General features: G+C 44.8%; 1 protein-coding gene across 1 annotated transcript in view; it reads left to right on the forward strand.

Annotated features, from left to right (window-relative positions):
• The window catches only part of LOC132404066 (proline dehydrogenase 1, mitochondrial-like), a 50629-nt gene extending 23719 nt beyond the window's left edge, over positions 1-26910 (forward strand). Inside the window, exons 4-14 of the mRNA XM_059988062.1 lie at positions 2803-2952; positions 5522-5586; positions 7088-7204; positions 8087-8166; positions 10708-10789; positions 12119-12211; positions 14037-14183; positions 17138-17313; positions 18205-18303; positions 20109-20197; positions 24462-26910. Of these exons, the coding sequence (XP_059844045.1) occupies positions 2803-2952; positions 5522-5586; positions 7088-7204; positions 8087-8166; positions 10708-10789; positions 12119-12211; positions 14037-14183; positions 17138-17313; positions 18205-18303; positions 20109-20197; positions 24462-24649 (1286 nt within the window). The 3' untranslated portion in view covers positions 24650-26910. The remainder of the gene's footprint in view (positions 1-2802; positions 2953-5521; positions 5587-7087; positions 7205-8086; positions 8167-10707; positions 10790-12118; positions 12212-14036; positions 14184-17137; positions 17314-18204; positions 18304-20108; positions 20198-24461) is intronic.
• The last annotated feature ends 250 nt before the right edge of the window (positions 26911-27160 follow it).

Raw genomic sequence — 27160 nt, forward strand, 5'->3', positions numbered from 1 at the left:
CTCTCAGTTTTTTGCCTTGTTCTTCAAATCTGTTATGTAGGCGTCTATAGTCTCTGTCGGTCCTTGAGCCCTCGTTATATTAAAAAAAAAGTGTCGAATGTACGGTAGGTTTTTTCTCGGTTCGCAGTAATCTTGAAACTTTTTCTTCAACACTTCAATTTTATCTCGTTCACCCTCTTGGAAGAGAAACGTGTTGCAAACCTTTATTGCCTCTGCTCCTGCCACATGCAGAAACGTAGCACATTGCACTTTCTCCGTCTTGTCATCTATGCCACTAGCGGAGCAAAACAGCTCAAACTGCTGGAGCCATACCTTCCAATTCTCAGCAATATTACCTCGTAGGCTTAAACTCGACGGTGGCTGTAACTGAGACATCTTTTTTACATGTCTTCTCTTCCTTTCCTTTCCACTTTCTTCTGACACCATGTAGCGTTAATGTGACTCGGACACCGCAGTATTAAACACGCACGTTTATTCACCAGACTTCCATTTTACAAAATCCCCCGTGTTCTGACGTCATACGCACTCTGACCTACGAATACTCACATAATACATTACAGTTGCCTTCTGCACTGGTTGATCTTTTACATTGATCATGTTATAGTTACTATTTTATAGATTTGTTGAGTGATGCCCACAATATAAGAATCTCAGGGTTGTGTGTGTGTATATTTATATACCTTTAAATCTATTGCGGCGGCTGGAGATCTGAAATAGGAACAGAATATGCTGGAGACGTTCAGAAGGTCAGCAGCACCTACAGAAAGGGAAATGATTAACTAATATTCTGATGACGGGTCCCAAACCTGAAACAATAAGCTTCTCCCCTCACAGATGCTGCTTGGCTTGTTGAGTATTTTCAGCATTTTCTGATTTGATTTGAAATACATTTGATAATTTCCAATGCTTAGGGTGATGTGTGCTTACATTATAAGTTGAAGTGTGCTTTTCTTCATCCAGGGTAATAATGTTGTCAGCTGTAAGTGGTTGACAGCGCTGGTTCGGCTGCTTATAGTATTCAAATTGCCTGCAGCATTTAAGGTTCAGATATGCTGTAAAATTGTTCTCTTTGGTTTTTCAACTTGGCATGAGTCACTGTTTTCTTTGAAGGGGGATGGGTTGTTTAAAATCAAGATACAGAAATTCATGGGCTTAAAACCATTTAATTGAATCCATAGCAAACACTGGTTTGGTTCCATTCACTGAGTCCATCTGGGCACCACACTTTTGAAAGAGTATAATTATTTTGGACAAGGTTTCTCAGACTGCTTTCTGGTTTTGTCTTCTATTTACTGCTATACTGATGAAGCAATGGTTAAGGTACTGAGCAGAGAAGGCTAAAGGATGTGTGATAACAGATATTACTAATGGCTGTAAGGTCAATAAACAAAGTAATTAGTGGTTATGTGAGGCAGAAATTGTTATGTAGAAGTGGTTGGTTTTGGAACATCTTGACACATGAAGGTGAGGCATAAAAAAGGGGAATTAAATGTATACTTCAGAAGAGGGAAATGACAACAGGGTGAGATGTTGGACTATCTGATTTGCTTTCGGTGACAATAATGAACTACGACTCAAACGATGTAGACTTATTAAAGTTTATTGCCATATGCTACCCTGAGATTCATTTTCTTGCAGGGATTTACAGGAAAAATTGCTATAATTTTACAAAAATCTATACATAAAGACTGACAAACAGCCAATGTGCAAAAGAAGACAAACTTAAAGTAAAAATAATATTGAGAACATGAGTTGTAAGGAGACCTTGAAAGTGAGACTGCAGGTCATAGAGTCAGTTCAGAGTAATGGTGAATGATTCAGAAGCCCGATAGCTGTAAGGTAATAACTGTTTCTGAACCTGATGTGGTTCATTAACCTGAGAGTGGTTGTGAGAAGACATGACCTGGATGGTGGGGGGGGCTTTGGGAAGTGTTCTTTACTTGTGGCATTGCTGCTTGCAAGTGTACTCAATGCTGGTGAGGGCTTTGCCTGTGATGGAATGGGATTCATTTACCACTCTCTGTAGCTTTTCCTGTTCCTAGATGTTGGTATTTCCACACTAAGCCAAGATGCGACCAGTTAGGTTACTCTCCCTTGCACATCTATAGAAGTTTGCCAAGAGCTTGTTTTGTTGACATGATATCTACACAAACTTCCAAGAAAATAGAGATGCTAATGTGCTGATCCCAGCACAGATACGCTGATATGTCGATGCCAAGGAATTTAAAGTTACTGACGCTCTCCATCTCTGTTCTCCTAATGAGGACTGGTTCGTAGACCACCAGTTCCTCCTCCTGTAGTCGATAATTAGCTTTTTGGTTTTTCTGGTGTTGAGTGAGTGGTGATTGTGGCATCATTCAACCAAATTTTCAATCTCCCTATATACCGATTCGGCCGACAGCAATGATATTGTGAGCGAATTAAACACAGCACTGGAGCTGTACACAGCCACACCGTCATACATGTAAAGTGGTGAGAGTAGGAGGCTAAGCACACATCCTTGTGCTGCTGATGGTGAATAGAGAGGGAATGTTTTTGCCAATCTGTACTAGCTGGGGTCTGCCAGTGAGGAAATCAAGGATTTAATTGCATAAGGAGGTATAGAGGGCCAGGTCCAGGAACTTATTGATGAGTTTCAGTGGGATGGTAGTGTTGAATGTTAATCTGTAGTCAATAAAAGCTGCATTATAGACTTGTTATATAGTTTGTCCTTGCCATGTATAGATTAGATCAAGGTATTGTCTGCATTTTATTATAATTGGCAGTATTTCCAGGCTGTTCTGACATTTCTTTTCCCTGCAGGAGAAGTTCAAAGAGAGAAGAAATTCCAACCTCATCGGCAGTTTGGGGACCGCAGAGAGAGTGTCATCAGTGCTCGGACGTACTTTTACGCAGATGAGTCCAAGTGTGATCAGTACATGGAGACCTTCTTGAAGTGTATCGTTGCTTCAGGTATAAAATAATTCTGGTATATTATTGCAGAATGAATATTGGACAGAATAACCTCTGGTTTAGAAATGTTCCATGCCTTTGAGCTTGCTGTTCAAATAGATTACTTTTGTCCTTAGAACTGCAGAGAATTTTCCCCATTCCAGCACTCCGGTGTGTCCTTTTGCTAGGCCTTTAGAAACAAACAATATATGCAAGGGTGGATCTTTTCAAAAGCAAGTTTATTGCTTTTCAAGACCCAAGTTCATTTACTTCAACGAATGCATAAATTTTACAACCTTGAGATTTGCTTGCTCACAGGTAGCCACAAAGCAAAACATCTGAAGGAACCTAATTTAAAGAAAAATAAAGAATAAAAAGACCAACACTCAATGCGCAAGAGAAAGGGGAAAAAAAAATACAAGTCTTGCAAACAACTGAAGAGAACCAAAACTGAGTCCTCGGATTTGAATGCCGGAGTAGGCCCAAGGCCTCAGTTATCAGTTCATTATATTAGCGGGCACAGAGCACAGCAACTGGAGGAGTCTTCATAGCTTCAGCACTATTGCAGAGAACGAGCAAAGTCAGCTTTCGTCCGGACTGACACCCTGTCCTGACTGGCGTTTAAAGTGACCCAATGATGAAACAGCGGAAGGCCCCGGCACCCTAGAGAGAGGAGTAAAAATTGCGGCGAGGGAGCGAAATTGGCTCTCGCCTCCGATCTGGGCCAGTGTCTAAAACACCTTGCACTGGGACCCAGGCGCCGCTCCTGCGAAACGCAGTGTGCTTAGACTATGCCACCCAGTGACTTGCCCCGGGCACGGATTTCATTAACCGGCCCAAAGCCGCACTCAAGTTCTTCATATCAGCTCGGCACCCAGAACGATCCAGCCTCGCACCTTCATATGAGCATCGAAATCGAATATTCTCTGCCTGAGTTTTCCTTGTGATGCCCAGAGTAATCCAGCTGGGTGGGCTTTGGAACTCCAATTCATCCCCCGAATTCACCTCACCATTGCTTGCCGTTCATTGTTTACGATGATAATTTAGCACAAGTTACCTCAGAAAGATATTTTTAGTGAAGTTTTTAGTCGGACTTCATAGCTTTTTGACTACCAGGAAGCTGTTGTACACGTTCAGTAACCGGAAAATATCAACAGGATTCAATAATTGCAAGGGTAAATCCAGTTCTACATCTCACAATGGATAGCAGATGGCTTCTGTTCTACAGCTTACAATTTTCATTTTTTTAATTATTTTTTACAATTTATACAAGAATTTTTTTTCAATTCTTTGACCATTATCTCTTCTGCCTGGCTCAGTCCACCCAATCAGCAGCTGCAGTCTTGTTTCTCTTCAGTTGAAGGCCTCACAATGTACCAGTCTCCCCTTGGTTGCACAGTGATCAGAACATTACGTGCCTCAGTCATGTACACACTTAACATGTAGCAATGCAACGTGGGGTTGTGCATGTTCAATTGTCTCGTGTTATAAGAGTAGATACATTAAACATCTCAAAATGTCAAATATATTTCCACAACTCCAAGCCAATGTAGTTGTTAAATTTTGCAACCCTTTGGATAAATAACTCCTCCGTTGTGAAGCAAGTAAGACAAGTTAAACACCTCTTTAACATATAACTTGAGTTGTTTTTGTCCTTGTGGCTTCTCACAAGCTGTATTGTTCTCATCCTGGAACACATGCCTCGCTCCTCATTGGCTGTTTTACTCTCAACTCTATAGTTTTATAACCTCCTACTCAGAAGCTTTTGCCCCTGTAGTTTACAATGTGCAGCTCACTGGTTGTTATACCGGGGTGATTGATAAGTTTGTGGCCTAAGGTAGAAAGGTTTTCTAAAATTCACTCCATCACATTTATTTTTCCTACGCTTATGCACTTAGTCCAGCGGCCGTGGAGCATGCGGATCCCTTCTTTGTAGAAGTCGGCATCTTGGACCTCCAGAAGTGGTCCACATCAGGGGTGATTGATAAGTTCGTGGCTTAAGGTAGAAGGAGATTAGTTATTAACTTCAAACTTTCTGCATAATCACTGAAAGAGTTGACCTGCATGTGCATGTAACGAGAGCTGTGTAACTCATCTCCTTCTACTTTAGGCCACAAACTTATCAATCAGCCCTGCTGTGGACCACCTGGAGGTCCAAGATGCTGGCATTACTTGCGCGTGCAGCTCAACTCTTTGAGTGGTATCCAGCAAGTTTGAAGTTAATAACTAATCTCCTTCTACCTTAGGCCACTAACTTTTCAATCACCCCTGCTGTGGACGACTTCTACAAAGGAGGGATCTGTATACACCACAACCGCTGGACTAAGTCCCCTCCTACATGTACACACTATGTTGAAAAATAAGTGTTAGGTTTTCTAAAATTGACTCCTCCTACCTTGGGCCATGAACTTATCAATCACCCTTTGTACTCTTGCTTGTGTACCACGCACCCTCCATGCCTGGATTACTGTTGCCTCTGTAGCAGGTGCCCTGCTCCTTGCTGGCTGTGTGACCTCTGCTCCTGGCAGTAGCTCTTGCTATTTGGAATTCTCTGAAACAAATGATCGTGACTGTTGAATGTACTCTTCAGGTGGCAGCTCCGAGGATGGATTTTCTGCCATCAAGTTGACAGCACTTGGGAGGCCACAGTTTCTGGTAGGACCCCAGGTTCTTTTTCCAAAAGTTGGAGGGCTCTTGGGTCACTGGCTTATTGGCTGATGTGAAATAGTTTCAGGGATTGTAAAGGAACTATGATGCTGGGAGAGAGAGGGAGAAAGCTTCCCTGTGTATGCTAATCCCATTTATCCACATTTTCCAAAGGTTTGAATGCCTTGGTAATTCAAGTGCCTGCTAAATGCTTTTCAAGTGTACATATCACCACCACCATCTCTTCAAACAGATCCTATCACGCTCCAACTGCCCTCTATAAAATGGATCCTAATATGGATTATACAGTACTGTGCAAAAGTCTTGGGCATATTATACTTTTATACATCCAAATATATATAAATTACATACCTAGGACTTGCACAGTACTGTAGTAAACTTGTGTATCTCAATGTATTGCTGCTGCAAAAACACCCAGCAAGTTTCATGACATATGAGTGATGATAAACCTGATTCTAATATGGGTCTCTTGTAGCCTGAGAGTGGGGAGGGGGCAGGTAGAAGGGAATCTTTGTTCGGGAAGGGGGAAGGGAGCTGGAAGCACTAGAGAGACATTCTGTAATGATCAATAAAGTATTTTTTTGGGCCCAAAAGACCTTGCCTGGTGTCTCAGGGCTGGGTGTTTGCATCCACACCACCCACTGCCCCCCACCCATCCAGTGGCACTCCACCCTCACCAGTACCAACATCCTTTGCTCCCACCAGAATCACAGGCATTTCGCTCCACATTGACAAGTACTGTACAGTGCAAAAGTTCTGTAGCACCTGATGTTTCTGGATAGAAGACATCAGGGAATGTCCACTGACTGACGTTAATCTATAAAATGCCTGTTGAGACGGTTCCCATGGGTGTGTGTGGAGGAAGATGTAGGGGCCTTTATCGCAGTTCATCACAAGTGGCTGCCTGACAGAGGACTCTCTTATCTGTGGGCTGTTCTCCAGGCCACACAAGGGCTCGGTGGGAAGGACCACTATTTTTCCACTATTGGGCAGGGGTGGGGCTTGGTTGGTGAGAAAGCTGCACAATTATTGTAATATTGGCCCTCCCCAGGGAGTCATGTGAATGGCAGTAGTTGTATTGCTTTTTTAAATTTAACTTAATACTGCTTAATGCATTGTCTATGAACATAAGAATGAAAAGCTGATTTATTCGTGTAATTTGTTTAAAAAAAATTATGAATGAAGTTGAGTTTGGGTTAAAGTAAAACCATTCTTTGATTGGCACAGTCTTCCGAAGTGGGGAAGGCATTTTGTCTTATCCACTTTTGGTAACATTCCTGAATGAGCATTAAGCTGTCCCCTCCTTTCACCAATTAGATAGGGATTGGTTGATTGGTTGTTTGGTTGGGACTGACCTAGTTTATAGGGATTGGGTGGTTTGTTGTTGAGGCTGGGGCCTGCTGTGTCAACAGTTGATTAGCAGCTGCTTCTGATCTAACATTATTAACTGCAAGTCTTGACTTTTTCCTCTCTTTTGCACCCCCGGTAGCTCCAGTTCTCTGAAGTGCTGGTTAAATGGCGCAGTTTCTTCCGACAGCTCGCGGCTGAGCAAGGACTGGCTGGCCAGGATGCCGTGGACACAAAGCTGGATTTGGATCACTTGCGGGTTAGTATGTGGCTGGCAGAGTTTTGCGAGTTCTGGATGAGTGAAAGAAGCGGGTTGCTTCTCAGCAGCTGGGCCGTGATGAGATGGAAGGACTCCAGTGCATTTATTGTACGTTCAGAGGCATTGTAGAGAGTTACTGCTATACAGTGGGTCTAGTTTGTACTTCCAGTTCTCTGGCTCTTGCTTCTCAATCCCATTGTCACACCACCAGGACAAAACCAAGGGACAAGTCGATTAGCTTCTCACAGCCAATAACAAGCATGCAATACACTTGTAGTGGGATCATGCACTGGTTTCTGAGAAGCAAGACTCAATTGCAAAATAATTTGGTTTTTAAGTTCAGTGAAAGTTTATGTTAAATTATCTTAAAACTTTATTTCTCAGATGTACATTGAAATGCATCAAATCAAATTATCGGTTAGGACAGGGCTGGGGCAAGTGTCACCATGCTTCTGCATGCCCAGAATTTACTAACCCTTGCCTCATTTTTGAGCTGTACATTGGGATGTACATTTGTTCATTTTTGGGATGTGGGAGGAGACTGGAGTACTGGAGGAAACCTACACATCACGGGGAGAACGTTCAAATTCTTTACAGACAGCGTTGGGAATCGAACCCTGATCTTCCAGTTGGTGCTGTAAAGCGATTACGCTAACCACAATGCCCTATTCTGTTTCAATGTGTGAGTATTGAGAGAGGCATAAAAGCAGTTTGGTACCATGCCATTTATTAATGCCAGTTGCTAGGACTTCAGTCCAGTTCAGGGTCAAGCACCTTTAAATCTATCAGAATGGTTGCAAGGAGATTGTTTCCAGGATTTCAAAGAAAGAATCCACTTGTACACCACAACCTAAATCACTTTCTCTTTGTTCTTTGACTTAGGAGTCTTTGGCTAGACTTGGGATTGGCACCTTGGCTGAAATCACTCATTGGTTCAACGGAGAGAAGATTGGACTGTCTGGGTAGGCACCGGCTTGAAGCGAATTTCTCTGCATCTTGCTCAGTGTATGGGTCTGCGTGCTGCTCGCTGACATCCTCTGCTTTTCCAGATTGTTCTCTGGCCGTTTTCTGAGTGGTAGCCCTCCAGCGCTGACATTAAGATTAATTACACAGATCCTGTCTGGGACACGAGCAAAAGCCGCTGGTGGGGGACATGTGATTTTTCGAGTGCAGGAAGTGTAATGCGTGGGCGAGTTTTATCAATCAGTCGCGTGAGGGGTTCTTCCAGCGTAAAGGGCTATCCTCATCCAATCAGAATCCAGGTGTTCTGACAGGTATGGTCGAACTCTATTAACATGATGGCTAGTTACACTCCTCCTGCACGTGATAACCTCACCCTATTTCTCAACACCCAACCTGACCTCCACCTTTCTTACTAATATACCCCGACTATTGAGGGTTGCTGCATTGAGTTTCTGTAATCGGTGAATCTCTCATAGTTGCTCTTCTGCTGGAGAACACAGTGGATTTAGGTGACATCTGTTGTACAGCTTTCACCATCTGGGAACCCACTGGCTATGTTAAAAATTTAACAAAGTGGCCTGCCGCAGAGTGCCTTCTCTAAACTGCATTTATTATGAGTTTTTGTCACAAGCGATTTTATAATGCCCGAGTATTTGGTACCAAGGGAGCAGTGAGCTTCTGATGCCTGTTGTCGGAGTGCAGGCTCTCCCCGAACTTGAAACGCGGAGAGATACACGATGAACTGCAAGGAGCTGGTGGGCGGTTTGCACCCCTCTGATTGTACCGGTGGCAATGGCGGGTCGTCTCTGATCTTCAGGATGCTGCCGCAGTAATTAACATTTGTCTAAGGAAGGTAGAGCAACTCAAGTGTAAGTAGGTCAATATTAGTGCTCTGCCACTCTGTGCCTCTGGCATGCACCGAGCTTTATAGATAATTCTATTGAAAGGCCTAAATAGAGAAAGTATGTTTTCTATAGTGGTTCAGTCTAAGGACCAGAGGGCACAATTTAAAATAGAAGGACTTAACTCTAGAGCAGGAATGAGGGGGAGCACTATTATGATAATCTTTAGCCAGAAAGTGGTGAATCTGTGGAATTCATTGCCACTAACGGCAGTTGAAGCCATGTGGTTGGGTGTATTTAAAATGGAGATTGATAGGTTCTTGATGAGTAAGAGCGTCAGAGCTTGCGGGGAGAAGGCATGAGCCACGATGGAATGGCGGAGCAGACTGAGATTGTTGAGTTCTGCTCGTGCATTATGGTCTTTATTACTAAATCTCTGGAGTTCCAATGCTACAGGTGCTAAGTGGATGTTGGAGGTTATTTACTTTAAAATTTTGATTTTCTTACGTGTTTTTTTTTCATTATTCATGTCATTTTTGTCTATTTCTTTTGTGCCTGATTTGCTTCCACATCACCTAATTTTCTTCCATGCTTCTGTCATTATTCTCCTACATAGATGCTCCATTGGACTGCTAACCATTGCTAGAACTTGTAGGAAAAGATGCTTCGAGCAGAACGGCACCAAACTATAGTATAGTTTAATTAATCTAATGTAGTTAAGAGTGCAGAACCACTTAAAATAAGGGACAGTCCAGTTAGCACTATGAGAGGTTTCTTCACCTAGAGCAGGGGTTGCCAATCTTTTTTATGCCATGAACCTATACCGTTACGCAAGGTGTCTATGGACCCCAGGTTGGAAATCCTGTTGAGTCTTTGGAGTTTTCTATCCCAGAAGCTTCCCAGAGGTTTCCAAATTGAGCCCTTTCAAAATAGGACAATAGATTTCCAGGCATTAAGAGATGTGGGGAGAGTGCAGAACAAATACAAAGAAAATAGAAGATCGGTGGTCGAGCAGGTGCAGAGGGTCAGATGGCCTTCTCCTGCTCCTGACTTTAACAGAAATGTGAAATTTTTGCCGAGCTGACTAATCTGATGCCTCTCGCTCAGTTGTGAAGATAAGTTGCTTTAACAGGCACGGAGAGCAGAAAGCACTCAGGCAATGACTGGCCCAGGTGAGAATGCATGCAAGGGCAGCAAGTTCTCTGGGACAAGTATTCTTTGCGGAAAATTCAGCAACTGTGTTGTTGCCTCACAGTTCCACAAGGCCTGGCTTCAATCCTCCTCTCTGAGGTTTTCTGTGTGGAATTTGCATGCTTATCCTGTGATCTCCTAAGATTTCCCTTGAGTGTTCTGGTTTCGAAACAAGTGTTGTTAGGTCATTTGGCAAAAAGAATTCAAGGGCAATTGATAGGCTTGTGTGAGAGAATTGTTATGTTAATAAGAGAAGAGGAAATGGGATTGCTCCCTGAGGAGCTATCATGAACTCAGTGGGTTGAATAAGTATACCCTGTGTCATCATAAGAACACGCAGCAGAGAAGGCTGCACATTATGGAAATTGATCTGGTTGAAAGAGGACCATCTCTGATGGGGAAATTAAAGACCTGCATGTCCTTTAGTCTTGGTTTGCAAGACTGATTTGGCCTAGGTATGGCCAATAGCATATTATTAACCCTTATCTGCTCTTTCTTTGTGTTCAGCACTGTGGACTTCTTGGACTGGAACAATTTGATCGACAACCGAACAAAAGTGGCCAAGCTCTTTGTGGTTCCAAATCTGAAGGTAGAAATCCAAAGCGCAGAGTTTTGTGTGGGATATCTTTAGATTGCTGAATGTGTCTCAATAATGGGGCTTATTTTGTATGGTGTATGAATATATGGGTATAAATATTTGGGTATATTGTGTATTAATAATAGTACAAATATCATTAACTGTAGGGGGGTGCGTCCCACACAGCATGTATTAATTCTGATGGAGGAGGATTTGTCTTCGGGTTATGATGAATCAGAGTTGTATCTGTAAGGGGGAGCATCTAAGTAATAGTGGTCATAACACAGTGTGCTATTAAGTGAAATTGAACAGAAGTGTGTCAAGGACCAATATTAGGATCAAGTTATTTTTGAAAGAATAGTAATATTTGTGAAGGTAATATGGTCACCAGTGTTGTCAGTATTTAGAACAATTTTCAAGGGACAAGCAAAAATATTTTTGACTTTAAAAAGAAAGGAGAATAGTCTGAACTTCCATATTTTCAGCCAGCAGCAAGTAAGAGCAGTCACGAATGTTGGATTTGCATTTTCCTGGGCCAAGAATCTTGTTGACGCAAGTTCCCCAGACCTCCAAGTCACCTCTCTTCCATGTCTTGATACTGGGCAAGGCAAGTTGGTGGCTTTTGACAATCTCTGAATTTACAAATCTACAGTTAGAGGGGACAAAATCCCAGTAGGCTTTGTAATCAACATAGGATTATTTGCTCATCAAACCCAGTGCCTGAATAGTGCTGTTCCATACCATTTTCAGATTTCTTCAGTTGTCTCTGCATTCACTTTGCTTATTTTCACTCCAGTTCTCTGGCTGGTTTCAGGACACTAGTGGCCTTTGTCTTGAATGCAAAATCAAATGCCCATCACAATTTTCCTTCCAGCACTCCTAAATTTGGTTTGATTTGAAATAGGTGTAAATTTGCACCAGTCCAACCTAATTGCCTGAACAGCTCATGCAGACTAAGTGATGGATAGATTAAATTAATTTGGGATGAATCCGTTCACCTGAGGGCTTCCTTACTGACCTTTAGCAACAATCACATTTCAACATTTGAGACAAGATTGACAACCAAAGCCAAGTTTTAGTCAGATTTTCATTCTTGTGTTTGATTTCTCCATGCCTTTGCTACTCCCTGTCTCTGTGGTCTCCAAACTCAGGGCTCCAGTATTCTTTTGGGCTGTTAGGGCCTACCACTTCATTCCACAACTGGTCGCTGTGCTTTGACTAACTAGGCTGTGTGCTGCAGAATTGCTTCACCTCACTGTACATTTGTTCTGGGTAACGTGTATTGAGTAGGAATGGGTGTTTCTGGGGAGGGGCAGAGGTAATATCTGTGGTGTTTTGCAGACAGGCAAGATTGAACCACTCCTCCTGCAGTTCACAGAGGAGGAAGAGCTGCAGATGAAAAGGATGCTGCAGAGAATGGATGTTCTGGCAAAGGTAGGAAGAATCCGAATCGCGTTTAATATTACTGGCACTTGTCATGAAATTTGTCGTCTTTGCATGATATAGAAAAATAATTCAAGTGTGTGTGTGTATCTATCTATATATCTTTATGTGTGGTAAGTAAGTAGTGCAAAAATAGAAAATTTAAGAAAAAAGTAGTGAGGTAGTGTTCATGCATCCAATATCCATTCAGGAATTGAATAGCAGAGGGGAGGAAGCTGTTCCTGAATTGCTGAGTGTGTGTGTGTGCCTTTAGGCTGCTGTACCTTCATCCTAATGGTAGTGATGAGAGCAAGGCATGTCCTGGGTGATGGGGTCCTTAATAATGGATGCCACCTCTCTGCAGCTTAATTCAATCATGTGCGGTAGCCACTCCACCATCATCCCCAATACCAGGTGATGATGCAGCCAATTAGAATGGGCTCCATGATACATCTGTAGAAATTTGCAAGTGTCTTTGGTGACATAACTAATCTCCTCAAACTCCTAATGACATATAGCTGCTGTTGTGCCTTCTTTGTAGCTGCATCGATCTGTTGGGCCCAAGATAGATCCTCAGAGATGTTGACACCAGGAACTTGAAATTGCTCACTCTTTCCACTTTTGATCCCTCAACGATGACTGGTGTGTTTTCCCTCATCTTACCTTTCTGAAGTTCCCAATCAATTCTTTGGTGCAAGGGATAAAATCAGGAAAAGAATTTTATTGTGAAGCATGGGTATCTAAATTGCAGTGTATCTTATTCTAGAAAACAAAGTCTTAAGATATGCAGCATGGAAAACAGGCCCTTCAGCTCAGCTTGCCTGTGCTGACAAAATTGTCTAACTGAGCGAATCCCATTTCCCTGCTCTCTAAAACTTTCTTATCAAAATCTCTTAAATGCTCTAATTGGACTTGCCCCTACCACTCCCTCTTACAGCTCGTTCCAAATACTCAGTGCCCACTTTGAACAAGGGAAGGTTGCCTCTCAGATAGTTTTCTTTAGTCTTTCCATTCATATTTTAAATATATGTGCTTTCGTAACACACAAAATGGTGGAGGAACTCAGCAGATCGGGCAGCATCTATGGACATGAATAAACAGTCACCGTTTTGGGCTGAGACCCTTCTTTATGACTCGGAAGGAAGGGGATAGATGCCAGAATAAAAAAGGTGGGGGGGGGGGGGTAGAAGGGAAGGAGGTTGGCTGGAAGGTGATAGGTGAAGCCAGGTGGGTGGGCAAGATCAAGGGCTGGAGAAGAGGGAATCTGATGGGAGATTGAGTAGACCATAGGAGAAAGGGAAGGAGAGGTGGACCCGGGGTGGGGGGGGGGGGGGAGGGGAGTGGTATAAGGGCAGAATGGGGAACAGAGGAGGGGGTGGTGGGGGGAGATCTGTTTACCAGAAGGAGATATCAATATTCATGCCATCAGGTTAGAAGGTTCCCAGACAGAACATGTTGCTTATCCATCCTGAAGGTGGCCTCATCTTGGTACAAGGGAGAATGGGAATTAAAATATTTGGCCACCAGGCAGTTCTGCTTGTGGCAGACTATAGTTTTTGGACTACCCTATGCTGTGAAACTTGCCTGTGGCCATCCTCCTTGTACAGGCCCTTTTGACTTTATAAACCCCTGGACATGTGACTATATTTCTGATGCCTGGAAATATTCATTTCCATGAAGCTTGTACCTGATCTCAATAAACCGATTGCTACAGTTAGTGAGAGAAGACATTAAAAGGCCCTGTGGCACAGGTAAAATTTGGCTCAGGAGTCAGTTGGAAATGTGGCAGCACTTTGGGACGGGGTCAACAATGATGAACCTTTTGTGCCTACTATAGAAAGCCGTGGAGATGGGTGTTTGCCTCATGGTTGACGCCGAGCAGACCTATTTCCAGCCAGCAATCAGCAGGCTGACCCTGGAGATGCAACGCAAGTTTAACACAGAGAAGCCCATCATCTTCAACACCTACCAGTGTTACCTGAAGGTAAGCTCAAAAGCTGCATCCCAGGCTTCCCTTTCCTACTGTCCAGAACCTTCTGCTGTTTCCTGACCCTCTCTAAGGCCTCTGGTGCAGGCCTTTCTAACATCCGAAGGAGCTGCCTGGCTCTTGTGCGGTGATGATCATGCTGATCGACAATAATGAAATGTCCAGCTTGGCAAAGGGCAGGATATCAGGAGAGCAGATGGTGACTGGTCCTTATCTCATGCCTTTTGTGACTGCAGTGTACCTTGCGAGCTTTACAGCCAATGTACACGTGAATTACAAACATGGGAAACGTGGCAGCCAGGTCACTCTCCGGCAGCTGCCTCAAACAGCGATAAACCTCGGCCAGCATCTCCCCTTACACGCTGTGAAATCTTACATTTTTATTTTACTTTAGTGATATAGCATGGAAAATGTCCTGCTGGCCCTTCAAGCCACTTTGCCCCAGCAAACCTCGACAACCCCAATTAACTCTAACATAATCAGGGGACAATTCACAGTGACCAGTTAACCTGTCCAGTACGTCTTTGGATTGTGGGAGGAAACTAGAGCACCCAGGGAAAACCCACACATTCCAAGGGGGGGATGTGCAAAGATTTCTTCCAGGCAGAATTACACTCGAACTTCAACGCCCCAGGACCTCTAGGAGATAGGCAGTCAGCTTTAGGTAGGACTTCTGAGACCTCCTCAATGTATCAGCTTCTGGGGGCTGTGCCAGTGAACATGACCTTACCCTAGCACTAGGGTGTGACCACCGCTTACTGCAGGTGGACACCGGGTAGGGATGTGATCAGTGGTAGAGGTGGAAGCATTCCAGAGATCTGTTGGGTGTGTGGATCAGTTTGTGGGTACTGTACTGCACAACATGCTGATGGCTCATACTTTCATCATTACAAAGGAGATTGACAGAAGGAAGCCATCCCCCGTACCTATCCAGCATGGTTATTGTAGGGGTACAGTGCTGCAATGGTTAAGTTATGGGCTTAGATCTGGGAAGGATATTCTAATCCCTTCACTGTAGCTGGGAGTTTAAAATACCTGGAAGAGCATTCCAGGTCATAGAAACATAGAAAATAGGTGCAGGAGTAGGCCTTTCGGCCCTTTGAGCCTGCACCGCCATTCAGTATGGTCATGGCTGATCATCCAACTCAGAACCCTGTACCTGCTTTCTCTCCATACCCCCTATCCCTTTAGCCACAAGGGCCATGTCTAACTCCCTCTTAAATATAGCCAGTGAACCGGCCTCAACTGTTTCCTGTGGTAGAGAATTCCACACATTCACCAGTCTCTGTGTGAAGAAGTTTTTCCTCATCTCGGTCCTAAAAGGCTTCCCCTTTATCCTTAAACTGTGACCCCCTCGTTCTGGACTTCCCCAACATCGGAAACAATCTTCCTGCATCTAGCCTGTCCAATCCCTTTAGAATTTTATACATTTCAATAAGGACGTGAAGTACTGAGCTGTTATAAAGACCGATTTGGTTCATTAATGGTTTTAAGGGAACAAAACTTGAGAGCTATCTCTGCCTGATCTAGCTACATGTGACTCCCAGATGGACCAATGTGATTAGCTGCTAACTGCCCAATGAAATGAACATGTACAAAATGACTGAGCAGGTCAGGCAGGGTCAATGGACAGGAATTAAAAAGTTGACATTTTGGTCAAAGACCCTTCAGGGGTGGTAATGGGTGTCAGCCTAAAGCATTGACTGTTTATTCCCCTGCATAGGTGCTCCCTGACTTGCTGGGTTCCTCCAGCAGTTTGTGTGTGTGTTGCTTTGGATTTCCAGCATCTGCATAATCTCTTGAGTCACTGAAATAGATAGAGAGGTTCACCAACATGAGAAAATTCGCAGTTGCGGGGAATCCAAAGCACCACACGCAAACTGCTGGGGGGGCTCAACAGGTCAGGCAACGACTGTGGAGTAAACAGTCGACGTTTCAGGCCGTGACCTTCATCAAGAGGAGAAGTACAACTCCCACATGGTCCAGTATTATTTTTATTAGGAGACATTGAAGGGACAATACCGAAACTTAAATTGAATAAGTATCAGAAAAAATTTATAAAAATTGCATTGGCAGTAGCCAAAAAAGTTATCGCAGTTACTTGGAAATCTGATTTATATTTAACTATGGATCATTGGAATAATGAAATACATAGTTGTATTCCACTTGAAAAAATTACATACAATCTAAGAAATGAATATGATATATTTTTGAAAATTTGGTTCCCATACCTACAAAAGATAGGATTAAATACATAGGTCCTTTGAAGATAAAATTATAAAGTAATTGGGGAAAGTAGAAATAAATATTAAAATTATTTTGAACTCCCTGGAGCATGTGGGGATCCTCTGATATCCAGGCACTCTTTCTTTCTTTTTCTTTCTTTAGATAAGGGTTAAGGGCGTGAGGGTTAATATTATTTTTCTCACTGTTTATCATCACATTTATTCTTTGTAATTTTCTAAAATTTAATAAATAAATAATTTAAAAAAAAATAAGAGAAGTCAAGGAAGGAGTGGGGGTGGGGGGAAGAAGTACAAGCTGGTAGGTGATGGGTGAAGCCCGGAGAGAGGGAAGTAAAGAGCCAGGAACTTGATTGTTGGATGAGATGGTTGTGGTGGAAAGCATGGCATAGCAGGAGAAGCACGTCAGAGGGAAGCTTGAAAACTGACCTGGAAGCCATGTGGCACAAGATGATGGCAAAGACGTGGTCCCCCCTGAAGGATCCGTGGCAATGGTAGTTGGTCTGGATGAGCAAATGGTTGAAGGGAAGGTTGCAGAGATCACAGGGGTGGGGTGGGGGGGGGGGGGGACAGTTGAGAAAATCACTGCACAGGACTAATTGTGTCACAGAGCTAACATTCAGTGCCTTATTTAATCCGTACTGATTGTGGGAAAAGGGCCAACTGGGATGCTTTATCCATTGTCCTTGTTTTCCCACCTGCTGCTAGGATGCTTACGATAATGTGACTGTGGACGTGGAGCTGTCTCGCCGCGAAAACTGGTACTTTGGGGCAAAGCTGGTGAGGGGAGCATACATGGACCAGGAGCGAAAGCGGGCTAAGGAGATTGGATATGAGGATCCCATCAACAAAAACTACAAGGCAACAAATGCTATGTACCACAGGTATTGTCTGTGTATGTTCATTAATTACAGACGAGGAGAGAGTTGAAATTGCTTTTGGCCCTACAGGGAAGATCCTCTGGGTAAATCGACAGGTGTAGTGCCATTTTTTTGGAAATTCTCCTCCGTCATCACTAACAGGCAGTCTTGAATTTCCCTAGTTGGTGGCATATGTCTTGCCTCTGCTGACAACACTGCTGTACTCTGAGATTCAGAGAAACTGTGAACTGAAGCTAGGGAGGTAACTGCGGCCCCTTGGCAGGTTCATCTGCACCGCCCATCTTTCAGGCTGGAGACCGAATTCCATCATCGTGGCGCCATGGTAACGTAGCGGTCAGCATGACGCTGTTGCAGCTCGAGGGGGTGTCAGAGTTCGGAGTTCAGTTCCGGCGCCATCTGTAACAAATTTGTACGTGCTTCCCATGGCCTCGTGGGTTTCCTCTGGGTGCTCCAGTTTCCTCCCACAGACCATGGGCATGCAGGTTAGTAGGTTGTGTAGTCACTGTAAATTGTTGGGTGATTAGGCTAGGGTTAAATAGGTGTGTTGCTCATTGGGCCAGAGGGGCATGTTCTACCTGTATCTAAATGAAAAAGAAAAAAAATAAAGATCATTAACCAGAAAGGCAGTGCCAGATGTCCATGGGGTTATAAATGGGGCACAGTAAAGGGCTGACATCGCTCTGCCTAGCTTCCATGCCTCTCCCTTCAGGCTTTCACAGTGTGGGCTGCAAGCTGGGGATTAAAAAAAAACACAAGTTTCCATCTCGAAACGGTAGAATTAATCTTCAATGCAGCCCACCACCAGCTGAAGCTTTGGGGTGATGTTGTAGTTTCTGTTGCCTGTGTGCCCGTGTCCCCCGGTTCTCTGAGGTTCCTGCTCTTCTCGCATTGCAGGTGCCTGGATTACATCCTGGATGAAATTAAAGTGAACAGACGGGCCAATGTGATGGTGGCCTCCCACAACGAGCAAACGGTCACCTACACCCTGCAAAGGTAAGGCTGTGAACCACGCAGGCTCTCTAAGTTCAGAGTGCGGTAAACCCTCCTCCACTGCTCTGCTACTGAGCTAACACCCTGCTGTTCAGGAGATCGTGTAAAATAATGTGATTGATATATCGTTCCCTCCTCTTTTCCATTCTTCACTGAGGCAAATCTGAAGATTCGGAGCACATTTATTATCAAAGTATATATGCAATATAAAACCCTGAGATTTGTCTTCTTGCAGACAGCCACGAAACAAAGAAGCACCATGGAAAACACCTAACACCCAAATTGCAAAAAAAAAACGCAAACAAATTAGGCAGCCAAAAAAAAAACTAGAGAATAGCATGCAGAATACTAACTTTCAAACCACAGAATCCTTGAAGCTGTCCAGGAATGTTCAGTTCAATTCAATTTAGCGCTGTGTCGTTCAATGAGTGCAGGCCGCAGAGCCAGTCCAACCTGATCAAAATTGTGTAAAATAGCAATTTTAAAAAAAGGAGTAATCACAACTCAGCAACTCATGTAACATGAATTGAAGACTTGATGCTGAAAACTTTGATCTGTCTGTATCCCCACCCGCATCCCTCTGGTTTCTTTGCCTCTAACCTTTCTTCTGCCACAGACCCTTAACATCATTTGGGGGGGGGGGGGCTCTGAGGACCATAGGTTGGGAGTCCCTTGTGGGCATCCTGTCTAAGCAACACGATTTGTATTCATAATATGCAAATAGAGTGGGATTATTTTTATCTGAGCTCAACATGATTTGACATCCAGTGGAATGGGAGTTTCTTGGCATTTCAGCCACACTGGCATTGGCCTTTGGGTAATCACAGTTAATGCATCAAATTTTGTCTATTCTTCCCCTCGTGTCCATGCCAGCAATGAAAGAGAGCTAGTTAGACCCAATTCATACCGTAGATACTGGTGTGTGCAGGTTATCCCTTCAAATACTTTTAATTGTGGTGAGGGCTACCTGAGAGACCCCTACCACTCCCACAGTGCAAAGACCTTGTTCAACTCCTTTCAACTTGTTGCATCTGTTTTCTGAAACAAAAGCTGTGCTCCGTGGTTGTAGATCCCTCTCAGCTCTGTTTTATAATTATAAACATCCAAAGGATCCCCACTCTGCCTCTTCTGTTCAAAAGAAACAGCATGCTTTCTTTTAACAGTAACGCAATGTACTTGCGTACCCGCCCTCTCCCTTTGTGCAGTCTGGTTCTTCGTGTGCTGTGGTAACGTGATTAAACTTTGGCCGGCTCACTAGTGTAGCAGTTAGCGTAACGCTGCTGCAGAGCCAGTGACGCGGTTTCAATTCCGCCACTCCCTGTGAGGAGTTTGTCCAATCTCTCCCATGACTGTGTGTTTCTGGGGCTCAAGTTTCTTCTGACGTTCCAAAGACATCAGACTTATTTGGTTTTTTGATCTTTCATCGAATTCCAGTTCTTGCCTGTAGCGAGACCTTCATGGTGTTTGCTTTGGGCAGTGTAGTTATTGCTGGAGATTTATCTTTTGTTGCCATGTCTTGGTACTTTTCCCTGGGTACATGTGAAAAACATTTTTTCAGCTGTATTCTTCCTTGTGTTGCCCTTTTTGTTGTTATGTGTTCACATCGTGTATGGTGCTTTAGACTGTGATGTAAAATTGGCAGTGCACCCATGACTGGCTGTGGAATCTATAATCAACGTGTCAGTGGTTGGAGGGAATCTTTGGAGATTGTAAAGCCACAGTGCATGCAGCTCCTCCAGAAACTGAAGCCCGCTTGGCTGGTGTGTACCCGTCCATTAGTTCCTAATTCCAGGTTGTTTTCCTCATAGGATGCATGATCTGGGCCTTCATCCATCAGAAAGGAAAATCTACTTCGGGCAGTTGCTGGGCATGTCTGATCAGATCAGTTTCCCTCTCGGTATGTAAGCTCTAAATCTGTGAATCTACAACCCACTATTGGGTAATGCAAACTCTCGTATAGCTCAGATGTTAATGATCTGGCCTCTTACTGTAAGTCTGTGGGTTGTGCACACGGGCCTAGACTGATACCATGGATCCTTGAGATCGAACCTGATATCCTAATGCGGGCCTGAGGGCGAGAATGATGTTATACAAATGCATATCTTTTTTCCTCAGTCCAGGTAATATTCTTTTAACAGAGCCCGGGTCTCTTAAGTGTCACACAACACCACATGGGGTCTCTTTTAACTTCAGATTTGGCCAGATTTCCTGTTGGGTCTCAGTGTCCATGATATTTACAGGGATGTATTCCAGCATCCGGGATTGATATGTTGAAGAACTTAAGGCATTTCTTTTGCCAGGTTTAGTTGATTCTGAATGAAGTGTTCCCAATAATGTGAGAAGTGTTGAGCTGTGGCTTTGGAACAGTATTATATATGTAAAGAGGGTTTCTTCTTTTTGTTAACTAGCAGGAATGCTAATTTACTGATAATGAGAATGGTATTCCTTTGTAAACCAAATGGGGATTAATGTTCTTTCTTCTGTGTCTGTAAGCTTTTGTTGACGGGCTTTTGGGCAGATCGGCGCAAGGGGGTCGAGAGAGAGGACGCAATGCTCTAAACTGGGCGAGGATCGGACCCCAAAGGGGGGTCCGAGGCCGGGAGATTCTCCGAGGAGGGGGGGGATGAAGCTAGATGTGCTTGGTTGACCACTCGGAGGGTCCTGAGCTGTTTGGAGAGTCGAGGAGTTCGGAGGGTCCTGAGCTGCGAGTCGAGGAGTTCGGAGGGGAGCGAATGGTGGCCAGAAGACTTCAGTAATTGAGCTCCAACGGCTGTGCACGAAGTGGTTTGGACTTTGATAAGTTTGGCGCCTTTTCTTTAATTTTCTCTTCATATATACTGTATCGTTATTAATCACTTAGTTATAGTAACCTTTATAAATTGTACTCATTTAATCGCATATGGTGTACTGCCTGTTTTTGGGCGAGGCGGGGACATCACACAGCATCCACACCAACTGATTACCCAGTTTGGCGGGGCTGAAGGCTGCTCCCCCTAGACAAGAACGAGCTGAGCGAGCCTGAGGCGACCCGGGGGTTACATTGTGGGGTGCTCGTCCGGGGTTGATTTCTGTGGAAGCTGTGTGATCACCCTCTTTAAATTGTGTCTGCGGCGGAGAGCTGGTGTGCCTTTGTGGGTGTGCGATTGCTGGTTATCGCGGTGTGTGTGTTGGGTGGGGTGGTTGCTGTTGGCTGACGAAATGGTGGTGGGACCATGGGTTGTCCGTACTGTTTGGAGATTGAGGAGTGACAGGTTGGGATGTTTCAGCAGTGGTGGGCTCCGCCCGGTTATTGGAATAATGTCCAGCCCTAAAGGGGCGGAGGCGTGGGCGGAGCGGACCCCTCAGTTATTGGGTGAGTGGCAGTGCTTGGCTGAGGGAAAGCGACAGGGACGGGTTGAAAGTTTGAGTAGGCGGGCTGGTGACTTTGTTAGAACTGTCAGGTGCAATTACCTCGAAGTGACCGCTGCCAGTTCTGGGAAAGTGTGGGAAAATGCGTGTGGTTCGACTGGAAGTCAAATGCCGCAGCTGGGGGGCTTATTATATCTGTGGCAGGAGATTGGTGGGAAGTTTTTAGGGTATCCCTTTTTGCCTGGGGGGGCAGATAAATTGCTTGTGGTGCCAAGGGGATCTGTCAAGGGGATCAGTTGTTCCGTTGATTTGAGAGGTGTCGGGAAACTTAGAGGAGGCCCAGTGGGGGAACGGCTTGGGGTCTCTGGGGGAGCACATTCCCAGCAATGTACCAAGGAACTCCCGAAAGGAACAGACCCTATTCCTGAAGGCTTAGAGGGGCCGCGCGCACAGGTGTTGTTACGAATGGATGGAAGTTAAGTTAAAGCCATCCTCGGCACCGGGGCACCGGTGAAGTTGCTGTACAGTTTGTTTCATAACCGTTATTGGAAGCATTTACCCTTGACGACATTGAGGACACTGGAGATTGGGGGTACCAGTGCCGGTGATTATCCAGATGACGGTTGTTGGTCAGTGAAAATGGAGTTCTTAGAGGCAAATGTGGAGGAGACTGAGGTTCATGAATCGTTAATGCTGATGTGTCCGGACCCTGTTTGAGACGGGCAGCGTTTCTGTTCTAGAGAGAACCAATATCCTGTTGGTGCGCTTGGGGGCCTGCCCGGAGGAGGCGGGTGAGCGCTGTTTGGAGGCATTGTCGATGCACCCAGGGTTTCGAGCTGCTTGTGCGGACGTGTGTAGCAGCATTGGGCTGATAACGAATTCAAACAAGAGCCAGTGGTGGTACGGCCTGGGGGAAGTATCTGATGGTGAGACCCTCTTCGTGGATGCTGCGAAATACCACAAGGGAGGGGAGTTGACTGCTGAAGACACCTCGGAGAGAGAGAGGTTGCGGCGACTGGCCCCTACAGCCGTGGAAGATGTAGGCAGCGTGTGTATGGATTATATTGTGTTGAAGAGGCGCACTGTCAGTGACCAGAATATGGCCCTGAGGGCCAGAGAGGCGATGGCCTGTCTGAGTGGTGTGAAGTGGTTTAAGGTGCTGGATCTGAGGAGTGGATGTTGCCAGATCCCGATGAGTGGGGCCAACAAGGAGAAGACGGCCGTTATAAATTCCCTAGGAGTCTTCGGGTCCGAAAAGATGCCACAGGGCATATCTGGAGCCCTTGCAACCTTCCTGCTGGGCAGGTGGAAGACCATAGGGGATGTGGAGGCGTTTGGAGTTTTGGTGTATGTGGATGATCTCCTGGTATTTGGATTTGCCTCAGGTGTATATGAAGTGAGGTCGTTGCAGGAGCAGCTGAGAACTACCGAGTTAAAGTGTTTTCGGGACACGTGCCAGGGCTGGCGAAGGTCGCAGCTCGTGAGAGACTGTCTCTACGGAATCAAGTTTGAAATGAAGACGGAGAGACTGGAGAAAGTGATCTGGAACCATTCGGAAGACTTACAAGCTGGAGAGAAGTGCAGTGAATACTGAACAGGAGGCTGAAGAGACTGCGGAAACGTGTTTCCGTTTGGAGAAGATCAAACAGCAGCTACCGATCACAGGAATGAGGAAGAATACAGATTCGATGGATGATGTGCTGGATTTGTGGTACATGCTGCCTTTTGCTGACTTTCCCTCGATTGAGGAAGAGACCTTTGGCCCTTCTCCCATTGAGTCAGGTGTAGCGGGGAGGGTTAGCTGTGTGCAGTGTGGGGCATGAATGAGAGGTTGAGAGAGGAGTTGGTAGTGGGCCCAAGGTATCCCCAGTTGTGTCCGAGCCTGAAGGGTTTAGGTGAGGGGGTACGGAGGTCTCAGAAGGGTTAGGGAACTCCCAGATAGTTGGCCTAAGTAGCACCTGAAAAACAGGGCATGAGGGTTACTGTGTGGTGAGAAGATGTCACTGTTTGTGCTTGGGTTACGGTGTATTGGCAGGAAAGGTGGCGAGTTATTTAGTAGTCATGAGGACATGACTTTTATTTGGTGGAGGGAGAGTGTAAAGAGGGTTTCTTCTTTTTGTTAACTAGCAGGAATGCTAATTTACTGATAACGAGAATGGTATTCCTTTGTAAACCAAATGGAGATTAATGTTCTTTCTTCTGTAAGCTTTTGTTGACGGGCTTTTGGGCAGATCGGCGCGAGGGGGTCGAGAGAGAGGACGCAATGCTCTAAACTGGGCGAGGATCGGACCCCAAAGGGGGGTCCGAGGCCGGGAGATTCTCCGAGGAGGGGGGGGATGAAGCTAGATGTGCTTGGTTGACCACTCGGAGGGTCCTGAGCTGTTTGGAGAGTCGAGGAGTTCGGAGGGTCCTGAGCTGCGAGTCGAGGAGTTCGGAGGGGAGCGAATGGTGGCCAGAAGACTTCAGTAATTGAGCTCCAACGGCTGTGCACGAAGTGGTTTGGACTTTGATAAGTTTGGCGCCTTTTCTTTAATTTTCTCTTCATATATACTGTATCGTTATTAATCACTTAGTTATAGTAACCTTTATAAATTGTACTCATTTAATCGCATATGGTGTACTGTCTGTTTTTGGGCGAGGCGGGGACATCACACAGCATCCACACCAACTGATTACCCAGTTTGGCGGGGCTGAAGGCTGCTCCCCCTAGACAAGAACGAGCTGAGCGAGCCTGAGGCGACCCAGGGGGTTACATATATACTGTTATATATTATATTATACTATTATATATACCCTCTATATCTCCTTCACAGGCCAAGCTGGATACCCTGTGTACAAGTATGTCCCTTATGGTCCAGTGGAGGAAGTTATTCCCTACCTGTCCAGGCGTGCCCAGGAAAACAAGGGCATGGTGGCGGGAACCCAGCGGGAACGGCAGCTCTTGTGGAACGAACTGAAACGCAGGATCGTGAAGGGAGAACTGTTCAACCCCTTCTCTTAGAGAGACCCGTGGAATCGGGTTTCCAGAGCCGCTGCAGACGAAGAGTTTGTGTGACCTCTGCATGTGACACTTCGAAGGTGTGGGGAAGGGAGGGCTGTTCTGTGATTCGACTCGGGTCGTTCAAAGTATTGGGTCTCACCCCAAACAAAGTTCCTGGTTTTAAAAATAAATAAATAAATTTGCTTGCGCCAGCAATACGTGAGGCAACATTGGGCCTTGCCCTGCCTCATGTCTGCAGTGCTGGCTCCTTTTCTGGGCACGCCTATGTTTAATAACATAGAATTAAGTAACAGAAATACAATACATGTAAGATTAGCACTTAATATCCTGACTGGTACAAAGTGGTCGTGACAGTTCCAGAGGCATTTCCTGCTCATTTTACATAACATCAGCTGGTAGGTAAAAATAGCACAGGCTCGGCACAGTCATTCTGCTGCTAAAGCTTCAGTAGAGTCGCTGGAAGTCTCTTGTGAAAACTCTCCCTTATTAACAGGGTTTGTTACTTGTTAACTTTCAGTAATGCAAAACTAACTTAATCATTTTTCAGGGTTTTCTTTTAAATATGAGAAAAGTTGACTGTGGCTGTTTGCCAGCTTGGTCTTGTGCAGGTAACCCCCATTCCCTAATGTGTTTTACTTGTCAGGGAAAACGAGAGGCTCCACTGTTTGCCGGGGGTGGGGGTGGGGGGGGGGGGAACCTTCCATAATTCTAAAAGCAACAGTGGCTGTCTGAAATGAGACGTAGGTAATGGACTGAATGCCAAGGGCAGTTCACAAGGTGTTTGCCGCATGCAGGGCCACGCAGGCAACATTCTCCATTTGAAATGTACTTGACTGAAGTATACAGTATACTCACTTGTTTATACTGTATATAATTACCAAGCACAGGCTGTCAGCATTGGTAATGGACTAAATAATTGCTGTTTCCTCAGATTCTATTATGTGAGAAGTTTTAATTTGAATAAAGGTGTAACTGCAAGTGGAATCGGGCCTGCATTCTGCACAAATCAGGCCTGCATTCTGTACTTTAAAGTTAAGGTGCTGTATTGCGCACAAAAGGATCACAACCTATGCTGATCTATGAACTAGTTTTGTGTAGCTTCTCTCCCAGGTTGGCAGAATTAAAGCACTTTTCTGTTATGTGAATCACAAATCCATGAATCGTTTTGGTTAACTTGGAGCACGATACTGTAAAAGTAAACACAAAGCCCTTGCCATGTGATGTGGGCAGAGCTATCCCAAGCAGAGAGTGGATCACTTGGTTTAATGAACATCCTGACTTACCAGCTCTGTGTGATGATTTGCAAGGTTCTTCAGATGTCGAGGGGAATAAAGTGCTGAGAAGCAGTAAGCCATCTGTGGAGGGAGAAGCAAATTTCCAACCTCAATTTTAATTTTAATTTTCAGGTCTTGAATACTCAGATTTAGTATAGAAGCAGGTAGGCTACGATGATGATCATGGTGGAGAAGCAACCGTTCCCATTTCAGATGCCTGCTGTCTACAGGGCACTAGCTGCTGTTATATCTTGACTGCCATGTTGAAGTAGAGTTCATGTATCTGAACTGATAAAGCATTATGGGCTGCCAGGCAATGCTTTGGAGATTCCTCTTGATCTACCTCAGAGAAATGGCTCACCCTTTCTCTAAGAGGTCCGTTCAGTCACCAGTTTATATTGGGGAATTTTAATACTGGCAGCAGGACGAGTGATTCTTTAAAAGTCTGAGACTAGGCCTGATCATGACAGGGCCTCTTAAGCAGTTGTCTCATCTGCTGTACTGTTACGTTAATTTTCTTCCTGCTAGCCAAGGAAGGTGTTAAATTGTCCTTTACCGTTTTGGGATTGGGGTGAAGACGAGACATGACAATAAAAAGGGCTGAATCAGATCAGTATTTGGGTGGGGTAGGGGGGAGGTGGTCCTTTCTGTAAATCCAGGGAGTTGCTGAGGGCTGGCATTATCAGGAGCAAGGTGTCAGAAATGTGGATCCACTGTTGTGCTGTCATCCGGATAACAAGGTGCAACCAGAGCTATGACTGGACATCCACGGGCTTCGATCAGCTGAGCAGCTTTGCTGGCTCTCGCTGGGGTTGGGTTGCGTACGGAGGCTCATGAGATCAGTTTCCTTGTAAGGAATGTGGTGCTTGGGGTTTCGGTATAGCTCCTGCAGAATGAATAACTTCCACTGCTTTTGTTTTTGTCACCTTCTTTGTTCAATCCTGTATTTCCTCCCCAGAAATGTTTTCAATAAATTTTATTTGTGTATGTATTGGTTGCAGGATGTCTTTTTTTTCTTCTTTCCAAGAGGAGCATCTGTTACGCCGTCTGCAAGTTAATTATGAATAGGTGCTGCAAATTCCCTAGTGTCCATGACAAGCGAGATGCCGCATACATTTTAAAAAGTTAAATCTGTTTTTCAGTCTGGTTGCCATAGCTTGGGTGGGGGGATTAGTTGGGATAAGCTCCCACTACCTATTAAATGCTCCCAATAGTGTGTATCTCAAATAGCCTCTGA

This window comes from Hypanus sabinus, chromosome 13, assembly GCF_030144855.1.
Source record: "Hypanus sabinus isolate sHypSab1 chromosome 13, sHypSab1.hap1, whole genome shotgun sequence".
NCBI classification, from domain to species: Eukaryota; Metazoa; Chordata; class Chondrichthyes; order Myliobatiformes; family Dasyatidae; genus Hypanus; species Hypanus sabinus.